This window comes from Nycticebus coucang, chromosome 15 (assembly GCF_027406575.1).
Source record: "Nycticebus coucang isolate mNycCou1 chromosome 15, mNycCou1.pri, whole genome shotgun sequence".
In the NCBI taxonomy this organism is placed as follows: domain Eukaryota; kingdom Metazoa; phylum Chordata; class Mammalia; order Primates; family Lorisidae; genus Nycticebus; species Nycticebus coucang.
This window is the reverse complement of record NC_069794.1, coordinates 4,035,535-4,062,274: the sequence shown is the minus strand read 5'-3', so window position 1 is coordinate 4,062,274 and position 26,740 is coordinate 4,035,535. Positions and strand designations below refer to the sequence as shown.

General features: G+C 43.2%; 2 protein-coding genes across 2 annotated transcripts in view; both read left to right on the top strand.

The window, feature by feature from the left end:
* The window catches only part of MYO16 (myosin XVI), a 643,638-nt gene that overhangs the window by 376,825 nt on the left and 240,073 nt on the right, over positions 1-26,740 (top strand). Inside the window, exons 17-19 of the mRNA XM_053563761.1 lie at positions 20,129-20,240; positions 23,877-23,994; positions 24,797-24,868. Coding sequence (XP_053419736.1) covers positions 20,129-20,240; positions 23,877-23,994; positions 24,797-24,868 — 302 coding nt within the window. The remainder of the gene's footprint in view (positions 1-20,128; positions 20,241-23,876; positions 23,995-24,796; positions 24,869-26,740) is intronic.
* Positions 3,800-4,633, top strand: LOC128566743 (60S ribosomal protein L7-like). The gene has a single exon (XM_053563762.1). It carries the CDS (start codon positions 3,823-3,825, stop codon positions 4,567-4,569), a length of 747 nt encoding a protein of 248 aa, XP_053419737.1. The 5' UTR covers positions 3,800-3,822; the 3' UTR covers positions 4,570-4,633.

The window sequence follows — 26,740 nt, the reverse complement described above, 5'->3', positions numbered from 1 at the left end:
TTTGCTCAGTGAAGGGAAACTGACTTGATGCTGGGTGGGTCAGGCAGCACGTTGCCTCAGGTTCAAAGCAGAAAGTCACCTCGCGTCAGGACAGAGGGAAGCACTCTAGTCTCACTTTATAGCTGTCCAATGCCATAAGTTAGAGGCCAGGGGGACAATCTCAGGGTTGTTAGGAGTAAATAAAATTATGAATTTAAAGCATATTGGGACTAAGCTCTCAATTGCTTATTCATAATTCAAAAATACAGAAAGTTCGGAAAACTAAACATTTACCTATGAATCATGTGCTGGTAAAATCATGACCCAACCTGAACCTGCTTAGCAGCACAAACTGAAGCCTGAGTAGACATGAAGGAGCTTACAGTCCCTTATATGTTTTCCCTGATGTGGGTGTCTATGTGATTCCCCCAGAATTAAACATGTTTGGGTAGGAGATACTTCCCCAAACTGGGGATATTAACACCACATTAACTTAACAATCAGGGATCCAGAAACATGCCCATCTTCAAAAGTTTAGGATAAAGAGTCTTAACCTTGTGTAAATCTCACTTGTTGAGGTCTGAAAAACATAGCAGGAATGATCTTTCTTACCAAAATATGCATCTTCCGTTTTAGGACACAGGCCAAAGTTTTTTGCTGAAAAAACAATCAATGGTCCTGGCCTCTGTCTGGGCAGGAAGGTCCTACTGACGGCTGAGAGCCACCATCTTCCCTCCTTCCCTTTTTCTTCTCCAGCTCTCTCTCTTTCTGTGTCTGTCATCTCTCTTTCTGAAGTTGGTTATTCCTTATAAACAAAAATTATTTTATCATCCCCCAAATCATGAAGAACTGTGTGGGACTGCTCCCCAGGCAGGGTGTGGAGGATTCTCCTTGCAGGTGACTGTGTCACCACTCGGCATAAAGCCGTGCCTCTCATAGAGGAAAGAAGGTTGAGCAGCTCAGGTGTCTGCCTTGTGACCCTTCTGCCACTTCAGAGGGACAAGAGCACAGTTCCATGTGTGTGAATCCTCTCCTTTCCACAACCTGCCGACGCGGCTGTGCTAAACTGCGGCATACATCGCCAGGCCAGGCAGCCCCTCCAGTGCAGTCTGTGTCCAGCAGATGAGGTCGGCAGTTACTCTCCTGACCTCTCTTGCTGGCCTCTCCCCCCCGTGCCTGTGTGGACAGCCCCAGGCCACCATGTCCACCATTCCTCCCTCTGGGTCTGGTGTGGCCCTGTGTCTGGCAGACATTCCAAAAGAGTGGGCCTGTGCCCGGGGAACCCAGCCACAGTCCACATCGAGCCCACACCTGCCTGCTCCAGTCTGGCCTCGTCCCCTTCCTGACTCGCTGGCCGTTAGCTGACTACTTTTGGATGTGAAAAGCCCTCTCTTATCGGCGCCTCCCTGTGTGCACTCCACAGCTGTGTCTGAGGCTTCCTTTGCTGCGTGTGGGGCACACTGGACAGGTGTGGCACGGCTGGGATTAAATGCTGTTCTTTGTCCTGTCGACATGCCCACATGGCAAAAATCAGTCAATAGATGCAAAGAGCTGTTAGCCAAACTCACAGCTGTGTAGGCCTACAGAGCCAGATCTTCCACTGCCACTGCCATGTAGAGAGATTATGTCCCCAGTAAGGGGGGACTGTCATTGCAATCCATGAGCATTCAGTGATAAATGCAGGTGAGCCACTGAAAGCAGCACACTTACTAGCCCAAGGCCCAAAGCTTCATTCATGACCCGCCTCTCCCCAGCTGGGTCACTTGGCAAAGTCACTTGGCAAAATCACACGACCTCTCTGTGCTTCACTGGCATCTCTGTAGACCAGGACCAGCCCAGCACTGTGTGAGTACTGTGTGGGCCCTGAGGAAGGGTGGGCAGGTATTGTCACTGTCATTATGGAAGGCTGCTTTCCATCAGAGTATATTGGAATCTCGGAAATAGTGATTGTTATGCAACAGATTAGGACTTGGAGTAAGAGCTTTAAACTGCACAGAAGGCTGGGAATCTCACGTAACCTTTTCCTTTTGGCTCCTCCCAAGTGCAGCTCTGGCCAGGGATGTGCCCATGCTTTTCTGTCAGGTACAAGTTACAGCCTGGATTTGGATTTGTCCTGTAACCGTTGTGGATTGCAATTATATATTTAAGTTACTCCAACCTCATGCTATCTTTGGATATAAATCAACATGGCACTTTTGAAGTGAAGGCAGCTGAGAATAGAGGAGGGAAGGTTGCGGGGGGCTGTGCTGTAGGACTCTGTCCTATGGAGCAGATAGAGCCCTCTGTCCCCTCACCTGACCAGCTCCTCTGCCAGGCTCCTCACAGCCTCCTCGAGAGATTTTTTTAAAAGGCCAAAATTTGGCCTTTAGTAAAGTTTTTGAGTTACAGGCAGAGGCTCACACCTATAATCCTAGCACCTCTGGGAGCCCAAAACAGGTGGATCACCTGAGCTCAGGAGTTCGAGACCAGCAAGAGTGAGACCCCGTCTCTACTTGAAATAGGAAAACTAGCTGAGCACCTCTTGGGAGGCTGAGGAAGGAGGATTGCTTGAGTCCAAGAGTTGGAGATTGCTCGGAGCTGTGACGCCACGGCACTCTACCCATAGCACAGAGTGAGTAAGGCTAGGTGTCAAGCAAACAAACAAACAAAAAAGGCAGAAATTTAACAATTCTGTAAAACTTACTCTTTCACATCTTTGATAAAAAAAAAAAAATCAGTATTTTTGAGGGGGTTGAAATACATCGCTTTGTCTTTCTGTAATAGCTAGAGTAGAAAAAAGGGCAATTTTCTCTAAATCTAAAAACTTTATTTAATCATAAGAGACGCTGACATCAGTAGACTTGGAATGGCTTGTGACCAGTCACCTCTTCAAGTGAGGCCCCCAGGTCCAAACCAAACACATGTTGTGTCAAGGGTGGGTTTTGAAATCAGGGCCTTGTTGGGGATGTTTATGTGGAATCCTCTGAGAATGCGTGCTTGTCCGTGCATGGCCCAAGCTATAGTTACATTCTGCGCTGTGATGGGAATGAGCACCACGACACTAACACTGCCTGTTCTCATAAACCCACCACTGGATCTGGAAGCCCATGGGGGTGGAATCAAGCACAAAGTAGCCAGGAAGGAGCCAGTGCCGAGAACACATGTCATCTCCCTTGGTCTACAGCCTTGCTACTAACACAAATGATCTTAGGTCCTAAGGAGACAATATACTTACTTGTGAAAGAGACCCAGTCTCTTGGATTGATCCTGAAGTTGATTGATCCCAATGTTGTAATCAACATGATAAGAGAAGACAGTGTGAAAATTGTCCAGAGGGGTAAGACTATAAATGTCATTGTCTATATATAATGTGATTATCCCCTGAAAAAGTCCAATAAGGCAGTGGCAAAGCATTGCTCTAATATGCCTTAGTAAAGTTTTGGGTTACAAAGTAAAAATAAGCAAAAATTAGAATAGTGCACGTGTGTAAGCCATACAATGTCAATGAAATAGCTAAATGGAAGTTGTTCTTTGATGCTGCTAAAGCATAAGACACATGTGAATGAGAGCGAATCCCATAATAATAATCCAATAATAAACAAACCACAGTCACCAGAGGACGGACTTCTGGGTCCTCGGGCTCCCACTGTGAACCGTCACCATGATGCTGCTGCCTGTTAATACTCTTAGAAAAATACATGTAAACAGCAGCAAGAGTAGCAGTGAGGACAGTGACTGAGGACTCACAGTGACAAGAATCTGATGTCACAGGGAGTAGTTCTTCAGTGAGTCCCACATCCTTCTCAGGGAAGTGTCTCAAGAATGGAGAAAATAGGCCAGCTTCCTCTTTTTCCGGCTGGAACCATGGCGGCTGTTGAAGAGAAGAAAAAGAAGGTTCCTGTTGTGCCAGAAACGCTTAAGAAAAAGCGAAAGAATTTCGCAGAGCTGAAGATCAAGCGTCTGAGAAAGAAGTGTGCCCAAAAGATGCTTCGAAAGGCAAGGAGGAAGCTTATCTATGAAAAAGCTAAGCATTATCATAAAGAATATAGGCAGATGTACAGAACTGAGATTCGGATGGCTAGGATGGCAAGAAAAGCTGGCAACTTCTATGTACCTGCAGAACCAAAATTGGCATTTGTCATCAGGATCAGAGGTATCAATGGTGTGAGTCCAAAGGTCCGAAAAGTGTTGCAGCTTCTTCGCCTTCGCCAGATCTTCAATGGAACTTTTGTTAAGCTCAACAAGGCTTCCATTAACATGCTGAGGATTGTAGAACCGTATATTGCATGGGGGTACCCAAATCTGAAGTCAGTAAATGAGCTAATCTACAAGCGTGGTTATGGCAAAATCAATAAGAAACGAATTGCGTTGACTGATAACAGTTTGATTGCACGATCTCTTGGTAAATATGGCATCATCTGCATGGAGGATCTGATTCATGAGATCTATACTGTTGGAAAACGCTTCAAAGAAGCAAATAACTTCTTGTGGCCCTTTAAGTTATCATCTCCACGGGGAGGGATGAAGAAAAAAACAACCCACTTTGTAGAAGGTGGAGATGCTGGTAATAGGGAAGATCAAATTAATAGGCTTATTAGAAGAATGAACTAAGGTATCTGCCCTGATTGTTTTTGTAATCTGGTCAGTTAATAAACAGTGACTGCTTTCAAATTGAAAAAAAAAAAAAAAAAAAAAAAAAAGAATGGAGAAAATATATTCAATGTACTCAATACTTATATGAAACCAATAAATAAACAATTCACACCCGCATGAAAAATAAAACACAAATATAACCTAGCAGGGGAGGGGAGAGGAGGGCGGAAGGAGGGGGAGAGGGGCAACTTCTCACTTAACGTGCACAATGTGAGGGTGTTCAGCACACCCTCTGGGTGAAGGGCTCTTTCACAACTTGACCTTTACCTTGGAAGTGAGAAAAATGTAAACTAAAAATTTATACAATTTGTACCCTCATATTAATTAGAAATTTAGAAAACAGGCATTTTGGCCTGCACTATATAATAAACCACTTCTTACTTTCCATAAGAAAGGTTATTTCTATTTCCCCATTGGGTTTCTGAGATAGGGAACCTCCCTTGTCCCCAGGGCTGGATGAGGCTCAGCTTGCCCCATTTCCCAGGAGCACCTGTCCCAGGCAAGGCCCTGTGTGCCTGGCAGGTGGTTCTGGAGAATCTGAAGGAGCCGGAGTCCATTTCAAATAGGAAGAGAGATAGGAGTAGTCTCTAGAAGTCAATGTCAAGAAATAGGCCCTAGGAGCGGCTGACACTGAGGCAGCCCTCCAGTTGAGGCCTTCTTCCCGCTGACCCCTCTCTGGAAGGCTGGTGGAGTGAAGAAAGATCCTGTCCCGGGGGTAAAGTCCCCCTGGGAAGGACGCGCTGTGACCGTGCATGTCTCCTGTGAGCGTTTGTCTTCTTACAGGGGGTTCATTGACTGATTTAATTAGGAAAATGCCATTTCTTTTTTAGTTTTGATGTGAAAAGCTCACTGCAGTAATAAGAGTGCAAACTAATTCAGAATTAACGTGTCACGTTTTGCTACTTTGGTTACTACGAAAACATTATCCTTCTTGACACAGGCATTTGTTGCTCTGTGTCGTGGACTTGGTTACTGTGGTGGTGCCCGTATAACTCTTCATGATTAGATGCTTATTTCTGTTAATCCTTCACTTATTGTTTCAAATTGTAATTATATTGTTTGAGTAGTTTTTCCTCTGTATTGCATAATATAAATATTATTATAAGCATATTAACCCTAAGCATACTTCTAAATTCATTTCCCTTGAACAAGGGATTTTTTATGGTTGAAGAATGCCCGAGGTTATAAAGCCCTCAGGAAATGTGCGGATGAGAGGAATTGCATTTGCGGAACTGTTAGCGTTTTATTCCCTCACTAATTATGCACACAGAGTTTCTGATCAAGCCCATTGTCATCAACGGGCACCAGCATTTCAGTGATTTCAAAATCCAATATACATTTTAAATACCGGTTTGCCTTCTCAGATTTAGTAATTAAAAAGTCATTGCTATTCTTTATATTATTATTCTATACAATATATACTGTAACATAGGTGTGTGTTACGATACAGGATGTCCCAAAAGTCATGGTAAAGTTGCCGTACATTGGGAAATGGGAAATTATAGCCAGACATACCTTTATTTACAAAATATTTATTACACAATTTTACAAAGAAGTGGGAAATGCATAGAGAATATTTTTAAATGCTGTGTCATGAATATTTTGTAAATAAAGGTACATTTAGCTACAATTTCCCATGTTCCCAACATGTGGCCCTGGAGAGGTGACTTTCAGGACACCTGTATTTTGTCCTTACACTTCTGTCCTTGCCGGCCTGCTTGATGTCTCCGACAGGAACTGCACCTCCTTCAGTTTTGAATCACCAATAATAAAAGTTCTTGGCACGTGTAGACACTGGATATTTTTGTTTTCTTGAGTTTTACTATATTAAATCAGCAGTTTGTAACAGAGCCACAGAGCAGCAGTTCTCACAAGCACACGATTTATTCAAATCTGTCTCTACAAATTTCCCTGGTTCACCGAGCAGCACAGTGTGAAGCTGCCTCTGCTGCCGTGTTTTCCATAGTCTAACTTTTAAAATCATCCCCATTTGTAGCGGGAGGGTGGGAACCCTGCCTTATTCAGGACTGTGACCCAGTAGGGAAGCATGAGTGGTATTAAATTAAACATTTACAGCATGAATAAATTTATGAATGAACAAGACTTATTTGCTGTGGTGATAAAATGTTCATCCGTGGAAAGAAATGAATATTCTCACCTAACAGGAATAGATGAAACATTTCTAAGCACACCCACCGTCCACAAATACACTCTGTATTTTTAGCATTCTGCACTAAACAAATTAATTAATTGATGGTTGATAATCAGTGCCTGAAAACTGCTGCTTTAACTACCGGGAAATTGTTTACCAGGATCCAATCTGTCTGTGTAGCATTTGCTGAAATGCAGACTAGGTTGGTAGCGCGTGGTTACGCCCTCCAGTGAGTTCCGGGTCTAGATTGCTGGTAGATGGAGGAGCCTGTTTAAGCCTAACGCTGGCAGGATTTTAAATGCCCGACATTATTTGATGTTTTTAAGTGGATCTGCTTTTCTCCGTGGCTCAAGTGTGGGATTGATTCCATTCAGTGGTGATTTCAATTTCAGATGGAAAAGATTTCCTATCTGAAACAGGGTTTTGTGGGAAGCGAGGAGGCCGTTTACAGTAGTGGCGCCAGAAAGTCGGCTGATGGGGCTCCAAGCCGAGCTGTCAAATACGCGCAGGTGCGTCCCACACGCATCGCTGCTCGGCCTTTCTCCCTTCCCCGCTGCCACTGCTCATAGAGTTCCTGCGTTTTAGCAGAGCTTGTCACAGAACATCATTCCAGGAGATGAGATTAAGAAAGAAAGAAAGAGGCAACCCCATTCTTAAATAGCACTTTCTGATTATCACCTGTGAACATCAACGGGGGAAGGAGATGGGAAAGGGGTTCTCTCCACTGCTTTTGACAGTGGCTTGAACTTCACTAGTTCACTTGTTTAATTTAATCCTCCCCTAACAAGTCAGCAGTAAATATCCACTGATTTAAATTTTCCTACTTTTAGCAGCTTTGGTTTCATTAAAGTTCAAATTTATTGTTAACTCTTTGAAGTATTTGATACTGTAAATATAAACATTGAAGTTATTCAAAGCAGAAAATTGGGCTGAAAGATAGCATCAGAGCAACCTTTAAGGAATGACGGCAAAAGAATCCACAGTCCCATAAATGCATTTAAATTATTTCTAAGGAAATGCATACTTTTATATGTTTAGAAAATAAAGATGAATTACACATGAAGATGCATCTGAGTTTATCATATTCTTCTTGTAATTTTATTTAATGAAAGACCTAACAGGTGGAATTGATCTAGAGAACCACAGTTTCTTGATAACAATAATATTGCAATGGTAGGAGTAGTAACAGTGAAAAGTAACTCAGGTTGTGTTACAGTTATTGTTTCATTTTGTAAGATTGGGAGAAAATAATTAAAACAGAATATTAGTTATTCCTGAGTTAACAAATATATTAAGCTCTGAATAGTCATGCCTACTGATGTTGAAGATTCCAGAATCCATCTTCTGTAAAATGGGCCTTCCATGTTATCTGTTGATTTTTTTCTCTCATGTGTAACTGAGTGATTTATACTGTTCTCGTGTAACTTGCTTGGATTTCTCATATTAGCAGTGCAAAATTAGAATATTACAACTGCAGCTGAAGCAATAGCATGCTCACCTTTACTGATAATAAGTTTTTAGAACATTTGACTTTCAGTTCATTTTTAAATATACATTTTTAATGACATTTAGGAAATGCATTTGGGCTTTCTCTGGAAAGTGTCCGTATGTAGAAGTGATTTTGCTGTAAAAGCACAATAGGTGGGTAGGGAGCACTTATTTGGGGTATTAACATAATATTTGAACTTACTGCTTCTTGAGTGATAGTTTATTGTGATTAGTAAGCATTATTTTAAAATAAGCATGCAAGTGGAAACACTGGAATAGTTCCGAGGGGGTTAGCACTAGACTGAGAGTAAGTGGAGTTTCCTTTGAGCACTTATGACTTACGTTACGTTCAATCATTTCTCTTTGAGCTCATGTTGACTTTGTTTAACAAAACAGTATTATAATGTTATATGTAAATTGTATTTTATGTGATATAATGTTATTGAAAACATACAGCATATAAATCACAACAGGTGCAAAAGATATACTTAACTAGAATTATTTTAAAATAGCAGCAAAAGCAGGTCCAAGAGAGTAGTAGGTCTGGGAGTAGACCCACATTTTCATCCATTTAGTTCTTGACTTATTTGGATTAGTTGTAACTTAAGTAGGCATTTTTACTTGGCTTTTACACGAGTTCTGTGTGTCCAGAGCTCAGAGGGTGTAAGGGGCATGGCTCTGGCCAGATCAGGGGCTGGAGAGGTGTGGAGTCAGAGGAAGGACCCTGCAGCCACCCTGGGGAGATAGCACCTTTGACTGCTTTTGGTTTGGGAAGGGTGTTCACCAGAATTTACATTCTAGAGTGAAAACATTGACTGCTATGCAGAAAGTAGATTGCAGAGACATGGGACTGGAGACAGGAAGACTGAGGCTCCTGCAGTATTTTGGTACATTAGAATAGATGGACATGAAGGTAGGAAAAGTCTCAAGATGCTCAGCACCTGGGTATGATGGGAGAAGGGAGGCGGGAGGAGAGCAGAGGGAAGGGGGAGGGAGACGGAGGTAGGAGGGAAGGGGACAGAGAGAGGAGGGAGAGGAGTGGAGGGAGGAGGGTGGGGAAGAGAGAGAGGAGGGTGGAGCAGAGGGGAGAAAGGTGGGGATCAGAGAGAGGAGGGGGTGACCCTCTGAGGTACAGGTGAGTGAAGAGGCAGCCTTATCAGGTGAACTTCCACATAGTGTAGGAAAAGAAAGACTTTGAACATTGATTGAAAATATTCTAATCACTGAAATTGAAAGAAAGGAAAGAAACATAGGGTATAACTAATAGAAATAATTCATTTGACAGGAATTAAAATTCTCTTTTAGTCCTGTCAAGTTGGAAGAGGTTGTTTGCCTTATTAACACACTACAAGCAGTGTGGAAGTTTTCACATAGTATTTTATAAAAATTTGATGCAAGTCATGGTGGGGGGGGTCCCAAAACACCCAGGGAAAAAATACGCTCCTCAGTAGTCACTGTCAGTAATGGGCATGTGTCTGACGACAGGGGCTGTACACACTCGGAAGCCTCCACACAGGTCCTGCCTTAGCCAGGGTTTAAGACACAGGACTGTGTTTAAGTTTGTCCTTTGCAGCAGGGCTGGGACACACAATGCTTTCTCATTACTCTCTCAGCACCCCTTCAGCCCCACCTGGAGTGTGTTTGTCATGCACACTGCCCCTCTTCTTCTTTTTTATTTATTTATTTTTTTTTGCGTTTTTTTTTTTTTTTTGGCTGGGGCTGGGCTTGAACCTACCACCCACGGCATATGGGGCCAGGCGCCACCCTTCTTTGAGCCACAGGCGCCACCCTTCTTTTTTTTTTTTGAGGCAGAGTCTCACTTCATTGCCCTTGATAGAATGAGACAGAGTGACCTGGCCTCACAGCTCACAGCAACCTCAAACTCTTGGGTTTAAGTGCTCCTCTTACCTCAGCCTCCCAAGTAGCTGGGACTATAGGCGCCTGCCACAATACTCAGCTATTTTTAGAGACAAGGTCTCGCTCTGGCTCAGGCTGTGTTGAACCTGTGAGCTCAGGCAAACCACCTGCTTCAGCCTTTCAGAGTGCTGGAGTCCAGGCACGAGCCACCTCAGCAGCTCTGCCCTACTTCATAAGCAAAGCCCTCCTGGCCTGGGGACGACGTGATGTGCAGGGGCAGCCCCTCAAACCTTGTCTCCTTAAGCTGATCTTACCATCATCAAAGCCAGACCAAGTCACACATGCTGAGCAAATTTTGTTTCTTTCTCTTCATTTCACTTCTTATCATTTAAATACGGATAGCAAAAGAAAATGGTGCCCTTTCTTCCTGGCACATGGGTGGTGTTCATGCCAGACACAGGCTCGGGGAGGGGGTGTCTACCCTTAACTCTTGTCTGGGACCATGTCTGCCCGGGTCTCCAACTCCAGCTCTTCCAAAAAGATGTTTGCAGGAAACACATAATTGGCCCCATTAGCATTCGCTGTTAGCAAGGTGGCGAGAGTTTAGAATTTGTTTCCCCAGATGTTTTGAGGTATTCTCACCGATTAGAAAAACCAGATGAAGTATTCTGGGAATGTCACAAGACCCAAAGTATTTCTGAATGTGTAATTTGTGAAATGAATTCTGTTCTTTTCCTGAATTTATTAAATAGATTCTGTTCTTTTCCTGAAAACTACTAACAAAATTATCTTTCTAAACCAAACAGTGCACAAATAATATATTAATATTTTCAAAGGTGGAGATTTATGTATCTGAACCCATGGTTAATAAAAAGTCATTGTCATATTTCTTTGTGGGGTGGGGGGGTTAAAATCTTTTAGCATTTTCCAGATGGTTTGAAAGCAATGAAAGTAAGAATTTCCCTTTAGGAGCAAGGTGGGGGTTGAGCAGACTGAGTAAGATAAAGATTTTTGCCATCTTCATTAGCAAATTGTGCCATCTTGACTGATAAGCTGTTTAATTTTGCCTTATTTAGCTTCTGTTTGCATATTAACCTTCACCATGAAAAGGCAGCTTTGCCCTCGATAGAGAAGACATTGTTCTTTTGTCTTCGCGGGGTGTATAACCCAAGCAAAACACTGTTCCCCCCACGTGTGCCTCTGACTTGGTGAATGGGCTATACAAGTTTGTTTTTAAGCAGTAACATCTTTTATTTATATTTGAACCTTCAATCCCAGTGTCTTGGGGATTCCTGTGGGCGCCCGGGTCATTTCTTGCATGTGGCTGGCAGAGCCTCTGAGCTGGGCACAGCAGCACCCACGGGGCACAGCAGGTGCGGCACAGGCCCTGCACATGCTACGATGGTGCTTTTTACCGATGCTTATTGCTTGTATTTGATATTCAAATCACACCAATTCATAGTCCTCAAAGTCATGCCACAGGCTGCGTGGAAGAATTTTAAATTTGCCCCTTGACATGGCACATCCTGAAAGGGATTCCTAAGAGTGGACTCCTCTATAAACAAGGGAAACCCCCTGTGATTTAGCCCATGGCTTCACTTTCTCTGTGTGTTCTTGGGTGGTGTCAGAAACTTATGCCAGGACCTGTTTTCTCTTGGTAGCATTTTTGACCCACTTTAGAAGATCTGTCATCAGCCTGCTATTCCTTGTCAAGATTATAAACAAATTGGCACGATAGGATAGCTAGTTAGAAATAGCACAGACTCAACAGGCATTGCTTGCTACTGACTTATTTTAAATAAATATAATTTGCAACAAAAAAAAAAAAAACATTTCCTCTCCAAAGCCCAAGTGGAATTCTGCATAATTGTACACACATTCATCTGTTTTTCTACCTCTTGTTTCTGCAAGTTATAACAAAGGTATCTGTACATCAGGAAGGTAGGAGGCATCCTTTTTCATACTGATCAATAAAAATTAGATGTACAAACTCGATCTGTCCACAGAAAGCACCATTAGGTTTTGTGAAAAGAAAAGAGAGAGCAACCCCCACCCCAAGCCTACAAAAAACCCCAAACACAAACAAAACACCCTCCAGACATAATAAATGAGTTGAATGATACACAGAGTACAAGATTGTCACACAAAAGCAAAATCAATCGTATATAACATTCATCATGTATTAACAACGAACATATATAAAAACCAAAATTAAAAACATCAGAATAAGGCCAGGCACCATGGCACACACTTGTAATCCCAGCATTCAGGAAGGCCAAGGCCTCCCAGCATTCAGAAAGGCCAAGGCCAGTGGATTGCTTGAGTTCAGGGGGTTGAGACCAGCCTGAGCAAGAGCCAAGACCCCGTCTCTACTAAAAATAAAACAAGCTGTGCATGGTAGCAGGTGCCTGTAGTCCCAGCTGCTCAGGAGGCTGAGACAAGAGGATTGATTGAGCCCAGGACTTTGAGGTTGCTGTGAGCTATGATGCCACAGCACTCTACCCAGGGATGCAGTAACACTGTCTCAAGAAACAAAAGCAAAAACAAAACAAAACAAAACAAAACATCAGAATAGTCTTTCAAGTTTCTCCAAGAAAATAAAATACTTAAGTATATGCTTAACAAAATATATCCAAGATCTGGATACTGAAAATGAAAAAAAAAAATTGATGAATGAAATTGAAGACACTTATCACATTCATATATTGGAAGACTCAATAGTTAAGCTGCCAATTATTGTCAAGATGATTTGGTTCATTGCCATTCCTACTGAAATCATAACAATATTAAGATATAGACAAGCTTATTCTAAAATTTTTATGTAAAGGCACAGGTCCTAAAATTGCTGAAGAAATACTGAAAAAGAAGAGTGAAGTCAGAGGACTCCCTCTGCCCACCTATGGCTGCTGTGACCCAAACGCCATGGTGTTGGTGGGCAGACTGGCACATGGGTCTAAGTCACAGATTGGAGACGGAAGAGAAGGTCACACCTGACTTTTGACAAAGGTACAAAACAACTCAAGGGAAGAAAGACAGCCTTTCCTCGAGAGGGCCCAGGATGACTGGTCATCCTTAGGCAAAGCAAACAAACTCAAAATAACAAAACAAAGCAAGGCAAAAACATCTCACCTTATGGAAAAGTCAAAGTGGTTTGTAAACTTAAAGCATAGAAATTTAAAATTTTTAGGGAACAAAAGAGGAAAATATTTTGGATCCAGGATTAGGCAAAATGGTTTTAAGCTTGACATCAAAATCACAAAAGGAGGGCGGCGCCTGTGGCTCAGTGAGTAGGGCACCGGCCCCATACACTGAGGATGGCAGGTTCAAACCCAGCCCCGGCCATTCTGCGCAACACATCTCTGCATACGAGACACCGGATGTGTGGCAGGCGCCTGTCGTCCCAGCTACTCAGGAGGCTGAGGCAAGAGAATTGCCTAAGCCCAAGAACTAGAGGTTGCTGTGAGCTGTGACGCCACAGCACTCTACCAAGGGCGACAAAGTGAGAATTCTGTCTCTAAAAAAAATAAAAAAATCACTAAAGGAAAAGTTGGTAAACTCTGTCACGTCAAACTGTAAAACTCTTCTTTTACAAAAGGCCCCAATAAGAAGATTAGAAGGGACGGTACAGACTGGGAGAAAAGACCACAGACTGTGTGTCCGTCAAAGGCCTGATGTTTAAAATGCATTACAAAAAATTCCCTAATCTTCAATCCAATTAGAAAATGGGCAAAAGGCATGGAGAGACATTTCACCAAAGATGAACATACAGGCGGCAAATACACACATGAGGAGGGGACAGCGCCATTCGCCATCGGAGAAATGCACGTGAAACCCCCATCAGACATCGTCATGTGCCTACCAGGACGGATAATGTGAAAAGTTGTGACCATCAGATTCTGCTGAAGCTGTGGAGAAACTGGCTTCCCCATGCTTTGCAGGTGGGAATATAAAATAATAATACAGCTACATTGGGGAAGAGTTTGGAAGTTTCTCCTGATACTAAAGATTTGACTACCATCAGGCCCGGCTTGTGCCCTCCTGGGTGTGTCACTGTTCACAGACTTTACCCCTAGTCTCCCCAAAAGAGGAACACCCAGAAGTCCTTTTTTTTTTGTAGAGACAGAGTTTCACTTTATCACCCTTGGTAGAGTGCCGTGGCCTCACACAGCTCACAGTAACCTCCAACTCCTGGGCTTAGGCGATTCTCCTGCCTCAGCCTCCTGAGTAGCTGGGACTACAGGCACCTGCCACAACACCCGGCTATTTTTTTGTTGCAGTTTGGCCGGGCCTGGGTTTGAACCCATCACCCTCGGTATATGGGGCCAGCGCCCTGCTCACTGAGCCACGGAAGTCCTTCAAATGGCTGCAGGGTCAGACAGGCCACGGCAGGCTCACACTGTGAAATACTACTCAGTAGGAAGAATGGAAACATTTTTATTTTTATACATAACTGACTTTTAGGAAAACTGAGGAAAGTGGAAAAGAACGAGAAAGAAAAGAAAAGAAATGCACCATAGAACCCAGGACTCTTAGGGTGTGTCTTCTGCTCAGCACAGCTCTGCACACGAGACACCTGTTGGAATTACATTCTCTGATGGCACTTTTCACATCAATTAGAACATTTACAAGATTTGTCATTTTAGGAACAAAGAAATGTATTTTTTCCTAGAATTCGCCTCAAGGAGAAATGTCCATGCTTAAAGAATTGGCTAAAATTTAGAGAGAAGGAATGAACCAAATGTATAAATAATGAATGAATAAATTAGTCAATCACAAAAGAGTAACAATAATGTAGACAGGGCTTTGCTGAGGAACAGTATGAACAAGTCTCCTTTTAGTTACCAAGTCAACCAAGTATATAATGTCCAAAAACCTCTTTACTTATTAAATAATACAAGTATATATAGTACGTAACAGTGTTATGAAAGTTTATAAAAACTGAATCATTTCTATAGTGTTGTTAATCCCTTTTCCTGATAGTAAAACTCAAGAGTCTTTTAATAAAGGCCAGCTTTCTACTTCTTTTAGAGGCAGAGTCTCGCTCTGTCACCAGCCTGGAGTGCAGTGCTCTGGCCATAGCTCAGGGCATCCTGGAAAGCCTGGGCTCAAGCCATCCTCCTGCCTCAGCCTGCCCAGTACTGGGACTACAGGTACTCACCATCTTGCCTGGCTGAGCTTTTAATCTGAGGGAGACAGGATCTTGCTATGTTGCCCAGATGGAAGGCAAGCACTTTTGGGGTGTCTCCCTCCTCTTCTAGCTCCTACAAGAAACTTGTCACTGAGTTTGAGAATAATACGAGGGGGTAGGGGCAGAGGTGGGGTATCAGGATCAGGTGTGTGTCATCGGTTGCCAATGTGCATGGCCTTCCACAAGCTTCAGTTCTCTTTAAAATAAGTCAGTGTGGAGATTAAGGGCAGAAGTGACCCTAAAACGCCCAGCAGGGGCCAGGCCCATGACGGAGTCCAGAGTCTACCTAGAGGGACAGCACCAAATATACGAGTTCTCATCAGGATACAGCCCACCGGATGGTCTTTCATCCCAATGGAAACAGCTTCTAGAACTTTCCCTCCATCTGCCAATCTTCTAAAAAACAAGATGGCAGTGACTCCTAACAAGTGACTATCTCTGACACATCCGACTCTGGCCATTGACATAGCTACTGTCCCAAGTTATATGTGAGGTATGAAAAAGAAGACAACTGTACACTGCAGGTCTGTGCTTTAAATGTGTAGAAGAAATGACATAGGAAACATCCAGTGTTGAGTTCTTAATCTGAATGCTTGGGTGGGGGTCATGAGATAATTGGTTGATAAGTGGGCAAAGTTCTCTTAAAGAGAACATAGTTGAGTCAAGTGAGACAAAACACTTGCTTAGATTGACCTGGGGTGGTTTTCAACCTGAGGTAACAACAGTGGGGTTCATGCCAATGCAGAGGGAAGTTGGTGACCCATTAACCCATTGTCCTGCTGACCTACCTAGAAGTGTTAAAGATAATCTGGAAATGGCATTGTTATGTTGTGGGTACAGTTTTCAACTTACAGCAGATTTACATCGGGATAAAACAGTCAAGTATAAACTGTGATCATTTCACTTTGTCCATTTACTTTTATCTGTCTGAGAAGAGTAGAGACACCTATTTTATGGTTTAAAATGTTCTTCATTGCTGATAGCATTTGTTATAATTTCTCAAAATGCTTCCTTATTTTCTTTGGCTTAGTTGTTTAATTGATTATGAGCACTATTAGTGATCGGCACGCTGCTGAGGAAGCCAACACCAGGCCCAGATGCAGCACTTCTGTGACACACACACTGGGTGTGAGCGCTGCAGGCCCTGAGGGAAGCACCTGACACTCACAGAATTGCTACCAACTAGAGATGGGGGCTTTTAAACTCTTTTCCAATCTATTTTGACTCTGTTTTAGAGATAATAAAATGGAGGTTTAAATGATTTATTTGTTTGTTTTTAAGAAAGAGACAATAGCATGCAAATCTCAGCCTGAGGATTCTGGGTTTCAGTATTTCCCCAGGTATATTTCTCAAGTATTGCTCTCCCCTTGTGTAAGATTTCAGGATTAAATAATGTCAAAGGGAAAATTAGTACTTGTAATCTCCAAAAAATATACATGTGATGTTTCCTACTCTGTTGTTAACATTCCCATTTCAAGATACAGTTTTACTGATAGCAAAGACTTTTATTTCTAGTGACATCACCCGAGATCAGTGGTTCTCAACCTTCCTAATGGCTGCGATGTATTTTCAGTGTTACAAAGGGGTCATGACCCACAGGCTGAGAACCACTGCCCTAGATGTTATTGAGAAGTGGGAAAAATTTTAAATTAAAACACATTGTGTTCTATTTTGTTTTTTAAATAATCTTCATTCTAATAAGTTTTCTGGCTACAGAGGTAAATGCTCACAAATACTCTGATGGCATCTTTCTTGCTGTCCTGCAAACTGCCTGTAAAATTGCCTGTTTGAATCGGTTCCCTCCTGAGCTGTTACACAGGTAACAGACCTGTCTGCGGCTGCCAGGCTTATGGCACAGGGCTGCTTCTGCCCAGAATTTAACTGAAATCAAGATGTGGTTTTGTTTTCAAGTCCCCTTGTGGAATAGATCACGGCTGCTGCAAATTCTGGGCTATAAAATCATATAAAATGGGGAAGGGGGAGACCCATTCACAGGGTGCCCTGACAAACTGGTTATATCTCTAGAATTTTGAAAGAAACAGTGAATGGCCTTTAGCATATTTGACAACAATAGGACCTGTTGTTCTTTGAATGACTGTAAATGCTCCTTCTCAAAGGATCAGTGGCTTCTGGAATGATGAAGTCAGTGGGAAAGAAGAAATGACGTTAGTGGGTGCTGGCCCAACTGCTGTGAGAACCAGCGGCGGCCACGGCTGGTCACCAGTTCCCACCGAGGAGACCATAGTCAGGAGACTGTGAATCCCAGGGCTGGTCACCAGTTCCCACTGAGGAGACCATAGTCAGGAGACTGTGAATCCCAGGGCTGGTCACCACTTCCCACTGAGGAGACCATAGTCAGGAGACTGTGAATCCCAGGGCTGGTCACCACTTCCCACCGAGGAGACCATAGTCAGGAGACTGTGAATCCCAGGGCTGGTCACCACTTCCCACCGAGGAGACCATAGTCACTAGACTGTGTGAATCCCAGGGCTGGTTCCCAGTTCCCACCGAGGAGACCATAGTCAGGAGACTGTGAATCCCAGGGCTGGTTCCCAGTTCCCACCGAGGAGACCATAGTCAGGAGACTGTGAATCCCAGGGCTGGTTCCCAGTTCCCACCGAGGAGACCATAGTCAGGAGACTGTGAGTCCCAGGCAGAAGGCTCCCTCTGAACCACCATAAGCCAATCTCGTACTGGCATTGCCACCCTTGGCCTTTTCCTTTTACTCCACTGCCTCAAACCCCAGCTTTCCCACCCACCAGGCGCCAGAGGAGCCCTGGAGGGAGGGACACGCCCCTGGAGCCCTGTGGGCACTCTGTGGTGCTGGCTAAACTCTGACTTTCCTCAAGCCAACTTCACCAGTTAAGGAAACCTCAACCTCTTTCTCCTCCAGAAAAACTGAAGGTACAGAAAGGTGGTCCCTCTGTACCCCTGAGAAGTGCCAGCCTTTGGAGCCATTTTGCTCACCTTGCCTTGCACGTCACAGACAGCAGGGTCCTTTATGTGGTGGGAGCCAGACCCTCTCCTCCCTCAGCAACCCCCCTCCGTGTCCCTCTCATCTCTTACTCGAGTCTTTTATCCGTTATCATGTGCCTCTCTGTGCATACATGTGTTCTCCAAGCTCCCACGCTCCCTTCTCCAGCCACTGGGCTGTTCCTTTTCTACCTTGCAGCTGAGACTGAGGAAGAGAGCCCACGGGCAGCCCTGCGGTCTGCTGCTCCCACAGACCTGCTGAGGCCCACCTGTCACGGACCTGCTATCCAACAGTATTAAAAACACGCTGTCCTTTCGTTTCAATGGCTCTGATTTCTCATAACATACCCACTCCCTTCCTGGACACCTAATTATTTCTTTGGCCTTAAAATGCCCGAGTCCCATCTCCCGTGAGCTCCTGCTGTCACCCAGGGTTCACACTCTGCATGAGGCTGACTTCTAGGGCCCATGTTCTGCTCTTTTCTGAATTCCAGATCCTTACAGCTACAATCTCTTAGAACTACACTTGACCTTAAACAAGGAGTTTAAATTAACTTAACTACGTAATACAAATCATATGACTCTCTCTTTAAGAACATACTCTCCTCTTGAGATCGCCCTCTGTTTGACAGGCCCACCATGCTCCATTTCCCCAGACAGTAACTTGAAAAGCATCAAGAGCCCTCTCCCTCCTCCGCCCCCGTGCCAGGCTCTGCCCTGGTCCTGCCAGCCCCGCCTTCAGTGTCTTCTGCCTTCCTCTCTCCCACAGCTCCTCCTCCTGCTGCTGGCCTCTGACGGCTCACCTGTTCTCTTGAGGTGCTGCTCTCTTTTCAGGTGATCTCCCATTGGCACCAGGATGTTCTTTCTGAAACACCCATCTGATGGTGCCACTTCTTTGTTTCAAGGCCTTGAGGGCTGCCCACCACTTCCAAGACAAGATGGAAACTCTTTCGCGAGATGAACAAAGTCCTGGCTGCCTTTCCAACTGCATGGCTCTTTGCTTCCCTCACTCTGGGCTCTCATGCTGGGGTGTGCTCCACATATGTCGTGTTCAACCATCTCCACACCTTCTTATGGGCTGCAGAAACGGTGGGAAATCCTCGTATTGGGTTGGCAAAGTCATGGGTGTCAACTCTTAGGACTTAAACCTTTGCTGGTCCCTGGTGTCTCCTCCTCACGTACTCCCACGCGAGGTGCCCCTCCTGCACCCTCCCACATGCTCTGAGTTTGTCTCTCTTATGCTGCTTTCCTATGTGCTCAGCTGTCTTTTGTGAATGTTATTTTGTTGTTAGTGTTGAGGTCCAAGGATGAGCTTTTTCTTTATGTCCTCAGCTGCTCAGCACTGCTCGTATTTGTAGGTAGTTCTTACATGTTTGTTGAATGAAAGAAAGAAGTCAGTGACTCCATCAACCACCTCATAGTTAAAAGAGTCTTTTAACTATGAAGAAATAATTTATTATCTCTTCTTGTTAAAAGAGAAATAATTTATTATCTCTTTTTAACAAAGAAGAGATAATAAATTACTATAAATTAACCATCTTTAATGTAAATACTAATTACACATCATATGGTAAGACCTGACAAATTTCTATGTGAAATACCTGTGACCTTCTCCTGTCATAAGGAGCGGAAGCCAAGGTGAGAGCCACATGAATATGTTCTAGTTCAACAAGAGCAATTTTCCCCTTTTCCTGAAACATCATGTGTCATTATGTACCAAAGGCTTTGTAAACACATGGGCATACAGTATCCAGGAGATTCTCATCATTTTGGAGACCAAATATGGCTGAAGTGACTTTGATTCATTGAAGTTTGATGCCAAGCCAAGCCATAATGTTGTGTGCTTCTAACCCTAACAGGTATTTGAACCAGACCATGCGGGAAGATATATTAACAGCAGAGCAGTCCCTGAACAGGGAGAAATTAGCTGTTTTGAAACAAGCCCTAAATATAGTTGGTTTCAGCAATTTGGTGAGTCGTGTCATTAATGTGTCACTGAGAAGACCAACCTTCTACTCATTTGTAGAAGTTTTTCATTCATTTACTGAGCCTTTATTATATTCCAGATGTTTCTTTAGAATTTGTGACTCAACAAAGCATAAACTCAACCCCTGCCTGCTAGAGTTTACATGCTACGGGAGAAGAGGGCATCAACACGCACAATGTGGAGAAAGACAGGGGTGTGAAGGCAGAAAGTCTGGACAGGGAAACGGAGAGTAAGGAAAGGAGTGGGGTGTGGTGTCCAACAAGGTGGTCAAGAGCCCTCTCTTAAATTTAGATAGATTGTAGATGATAGCTAGCTAGCTAGCTAGATAGACAAATAGCTGAATAGATAGACAGACAGATATCTCCAAAACATATCAAATTACTTTATATATTGACCAAGCCATGGGAAAACTAGTAAATCTAAAGTAGCTGTTTACTATTAAGAATGACTTGAATACTTATAGAATCACGTTATTAAAATATCTTCTTGAACAATATAATTTTTTTAGTCTTAAAGAATTATCAAATACCTGCAAGCAACATAAAGCTGAAAAATACAATTTAAAGTTGTAGACCATTGCTATGCAGTAGAAATGTCCATGGTAATGGAGATGTCCTTGGCCTGGGGTGTATGGTAGGGTCACTCCTGGCCAGGGGTGGCTCCTGACTACTCGAAATGTGGCCAGAGAGCTGAAGAGGTGAATTGTCATTATTTGTTCATCTTAGTTCATGTGAATTCAAATAGCCATGACTAGTTGATGGTCTCTGGATTAGACAGCACTGGTCTAGCAAATATGAAATACGAAAAGAGTAAAGCTTTAAGCACTGAGAGAAACCACTTGGAATCCCACCTATTCGTCTCCAGAGGGGTCATCTCCCCAGTGATACCCCCAGTATGGCAGTGCTCTGGGCTACAGCCAATTCCTGGCACATGAGTAACCTAAGACTACAGGAGTGACTTTGCCCACTGATTTAAACCTGTTTTATTCATTTTTTAAAAAATTTTTCTGAAACCAGTTGATTGTGTGGGTTTTTCCTTGTTTCCTTTGTTTTTTCCTTGCCCACATAGTTGTGGCAAGGGGGCAGCCAGAGGGTGGGGACCCGTGAGCAGGGAAGGACTGGGAGTGGGACACACCCCACATATGTCAGCTGGGGGAGCTCTGCTTTCCCCACTCCTGCTCTGTTTAGACTGGAATCCTAGGAGGGTACCATCTACGGCGTCCTGTTCTTTTTTGTTCTTATTATCCAGTCGCTGTACTTCCATATTTTACTACAGTGTTTTTCAGACTTTTTTTTTTTTTTGAGACAGCATCTCATTCTGTTGCTCTTGGTAGGGTGCTGTGGCATCACAGTTCATAGCAACCTCAGGCTCCTGGGCTTAAATGATCCTCCTGCCTCAGCCTTCCGAGTAGCTGGGACTACAGGTGCCCGCCACAATGCCTAGCTAGGTTTAGAGATGGGGTCTCCATGTTGCTCAGGCTGGTCTCTAATTCCTTAGCTCAAGCAATCCTCCTAGAGTGCCAGAATTATAGGTGTGAGTCACTGTACTGGCCTTTTACTAACTTGTTTATCTCACAGCACACTTGAACCTATATTTAAACTTTTGTGGCACATTTAAATTTTATGTTGATCAAAAATATAAAGAAAAAATAATATACTTACTATGCTTGAAATTTCTTTTGAAAATAATTTAATTAATGGTCTTTAAGATTTTTCTGGGCACCTGCTGTCCGGGCATACCAATGTGCCGTGGCACCCCAGGGGAGCACCATCGCTCTGCTGCCGCTCCCCACTCACTCTGTCCAGCTTGCTGTTTACGCCTCTGCAGTTTTTGTTTTTATTTTTTTCCCCTCCCTCCACACCTGAAATTTCTGCTTTCTCAGAGGAAATGCGGATAGAGATGAGCATGGGGAACCATCCTACAGAAATACCAGCTGCCTAGAATCAGGGCTGTGAGAACTCATGCCTGATCCCCACAGGCAGAGCGGGAAAAATGGTGCTGCTGACTGAGATGGTGAATGGAGAGTCTGAGAACCTCACATAGAAACGTGTGCACGGTGACAAGGGCACAGGAATCCCCTCATCTTGACCCTGTGGAGTGACCTGAATGATGACAACTTAGTCCACTTGGGAAGGAGAGATTAGGAACAGTAAGATTTGATGGAACACAGTTCTGCCCTGGCCCTTGAATCAGCTGTGGTCTGAGGGGTGTGCTCAGCAGGTGCTTTTGCCCAGCCCCCTCCCACCACCGCAGCCCACGCTGCACTGGAGGGGCCACGAGGACAGTCCAGATTCTTCCTGCCTGTGTATCCGGAAGCGCCTAGATGACAGGGTGCCAGAACGTTTCCTGAAGAGTTGCTGGATTTATGAAAAAGGAAAACAACAAGTGGTCAGATCCTTTGAAAGACGAGGAAAATGTTATATCATAAAGCATAATTGAATTAAATTTGAAACACTAATTTCTAATTTAGTAGTTACCCCAAACATTTTTTAGTATATCACATTCATAGGATATCATTATACCTGGAAATTGCTTAGAAATCATTCTTATTTTACTAATCCTCTCACTTTAAAAATGGTAAAATAATACCTTTATGAAAACTAGAAGTTCCAGAGGAAATTCATAGAAGTCTTGAGAACTGTCTTATTTCAATCATATACTTATAAAGCAAGTAAGAGTTCTGTTAGAACAATTTGCACAGTACTTGTGGAAGGATTTTATTCTCAAATTACAAGCTAGGAAATTGAGAATTTAAAAGGCCACGTGTCTGGCCCTTTCTGGAGCTCAGTCTGTTCTGTTGATGTCGTCAGGCTAAACGTTTGGTCTTCTGAAGAAGCACAGTTCAACTTACAGCTTTTTCTTGATTTTTCATCTTTTGCCCAAAAATTAATGTCCAGTGTCAATTTTAAGGTCTAATTTACTTTTTTATGTAGATTCTCAGATATTTTCTCTCAGCAAACATTCTCTTACTTCCTGCTACCTTCTGCTCAAAGACAACACTTGCCAAGTCATTTTTTTTTCCATGTTTTCCTTAAAATAACCTTTAAAAACAACTCGCATCTTGTTATCTGGGCAATAGTTGTTTTCATTATGCCTCATTTAATTTTCCAGCAGAAGTGAAAAATTCTGTAATCATCATATCAGTTCATCTCACAAGAGCAAGAACTAAGAAATTGACACCCCAAGTCCTTGAGTGAACCAGCCACAGCACCACAGAGTCCTGTCCCTCCCACCCCCGTAGTGTGGAGGGACAGAGTGAAGCCTCACTTCACCACTGAGGTGGTCCTGCCAGGCAGACCGTCACAATTAAAGAATCATTCATTTTTGCTGTTGATAGTTATCTGGAAGCCATTAATTTATATAAAAATATCACTTCCTTACTCTCTTATGTTGAAGGTACAAAAATGTTGATTTAAAGGACATTGGAATGAATTATGAGTTTTTGATTTTGAGGTAGATATTGGTAATTGTCTTACTGAACATTTACAATCTGAAAAATCACAATCTCACTGATGGGGAATACATTGTTTTCATAGCCTACCTTTAGGTTTTTAAAGGATTTGACTTTTAGTCTTTTTTCTAAATGTCGTGTTCATTTTCTCTCTTTGTGAATCTCGTAGGAAGTAGAGAACCTGTTTGTAATTCTAGCAGCAATATTACACATCGGAGACATCAGGTTTACTGCCCTGACTGACACCGACTCTGCCTTTGTCTCTGACCTCCAGCTTCTAGAGCAAGGTCAGTGGAACAGGACCTTCGATGTTGACCTGTATGTGCAATTGATCTTTGATGTGCAATTTTGTACACCTACCAGTAGATGGAGACACAGCTCAGAAAAGCCACTTGGCATAAACCCTTTGCTGGAGCAAAATTCAACCAGGGGGAGAAAAACAACTAACACGTTCACTTTGTTCTTTCTTATAAATGGTTATGGGTATGAATAACAAGATGTACTTTTATGTTCCCATTCTGCACCCACATTAATAACATTGATTCCTCAGCAATATTTGTGCTTTTTTATATTGTTCTGAGCATTCTCTGCCTCACCCCAGTACCCAGTATACTTTGGGGGCATGTTATTAGCCAAACATTTTAAACAGAGTATAATTACTTCCCTTTAAGATCTTGCCAAAAATCTCCCTCTTTGATGTTGGCTTGTTAGTCACTCCAGATTTTTTTTAAATACCAAACAACCACAGTTTGTCAATAAAAATATACCTTTGCCTATATCAAAGTGATTTAACCAGGAATTTGCAAAAAAAAAAAAAAAAAAAAAAAAGCAATGATTCCATGCCATCTGTGAGGACAGGAGGAAAAAGCCGGCTGTGATCTAATGCACAGAGCCTCAAGAACTCAAGTGTTTTGATTACTTTGAGAAGCTCTTCTAATTTGAATTTGACGATTACAGTGGCAGTTCTTTTCTTTAACACACACATTTCTTAATGTATATACAACTTATAAAGTAAGATCATCAAATGCAACGTTCTTGTTATCGACAGTGTACACTAACTTTGTGTTTATAATGCTGCTTTGATTGTAGTGGCTGGAATGTTACAAGTATCAGCAGATGAACTGGCTTCTGCCTTAACAACTGATATCCAATATTTTAAAGGTAAAAAAATTTTCATTCTCTGACCTTTTTTGTGTAGTTTGGAATCAAATATGGAAATTAAATTCAACTCTGTCCATCTCTACTTTGTGAAACTGTCTCTATCAATGGAATGCCAAACAAGAAAAGCATTACGAATCTGTTTGTTAATCTTGTCAAAGAGCCAACTTTTTGTTTCACTGATATTCCTGATGGTTCTTAAGTTCTCACTAACTTGATGTGACTGTAAATTCTATGCTCTTGAGAACCATTTTGCTGAAAAGGTCGCCCTCTCTAGGTAATCTGTCATTTTAGAAACAAAGCCATCAATTCCAGAGGATTTATTCAGATAAAATGTGGGGTCCATTCATTCATGTGTGCAGGACCTTGCTGCCCTCTCTGAGACACCAGTGTTCACCTCAACCTCATGGTCCTGACAAGAGCTGCCACTGACAGGGCATGTGTGACCTGGTAGGACTTGTTCCAAGTGCTATTAATGTTGTAGCTTTGAAGTCTCACAAATTATTGTGATGTGGAACTATTTCCATTTCAACAGGTGAGCAAACTAAGGTTCAAAGAGGTCACACAACTTTGATCACCAGATCACTAGGAAAGCACGGGTTTGGGCGAACTCAGGGCTGCTTGGCTCTGATGACAAGCTTCGTTCTGTGCATCACCCTCTTGCACTCAGCAAGCAAGGGGTTTCCTCATGTGACCGTTAATTATTCAATAAATCATGGCCTTGCAACCTTCTTCTTTATTGTTCATTGTGAGGACTCACCATCCAGCTGATCTTTCTTCTTGTAATCACCACTGTTCTTCCCCATGTCTCTACTGGACATGTTTGCAGGCGTTTGGATGGGTGGGGAATGATTTCTACCTCAGTGCTACTCCCAGAATGAATTGCCCTCCTGGGCTCCTGAGCTCAGTGAATCTCCCCGTCATCCACCCGGCTGCCTTGATACCAGCTTCCCTTTCTGCACCAAAAGATGAGAATGAGACACAAGCGCTTCAACCCTATAAACACCTTCCATTCGTGACACCTTCCCTCATTTCCATGGGCACTGCAGAATTTTTCATTCCTTCCTGAATCATGGCAAGAGCCTCCTGGCTGGTCTATTATCTGTCCTATCACTTCACCCCTTCCACGCTGCTTCAGAAATGATCTTTCTGAAATACAAATATGATGTTTCTTCATGGCTAACAGTCTTCCAAAGACAGGAAGGATGGCTGGGGAGGCTTTTCAGTCCCAGCTGGAACTTGTCTAATTTTTGTGCTTCCTCTACGGCAACCCTGCACTTAACTACCCTGACCGTCTGGAGTTCTCCAAAAATGTTATTCTTTTTTATGCCGTTTTGGGAGAAAATTTGAAATCACCATTAATAATCACCATTTATAATCACCATTATAGTATCTGTAATTTAATAGGGGTAGGTCCCTCTGCTTACATGTTGGTAAACTCTCAGAATGCCTTGATCGCGGGGAGTTTAGGGCCCTCAATTGTAGTGTCATGAATGGCCACACCGGCTTCCTGTTCCCTGCAGCTGGGCCCTGTGCCCCCTCAGTGGCCTTGACCTTCTAGCTCTGGGACTACATTACCTGTTCTTTCTTTCCTTCTTTCTTTTCCCTTCTTTTCCTTCGTTTCTCTCTCTCCTCCCTCCCTCCCTTCCCTCCTTCCTTCCTTCCTGCTCTCTCTCTCCCTCCTTCATTTCAGCCAGTCTCAGTAGCGGTTCACCTTCCTCACCTGTCCCTCCAGCTGACTAGAAACCATTTAACCATCATTTCCATGGCTAGTCCCTGCTCAGCCTGGGGTGCTTGGTTACCCAGTTTGGCCAAGGCCATAGAATATGAATTCTGGACTCCCTGTCACTCTCAACTCTCCAGAAAAGTGACGTG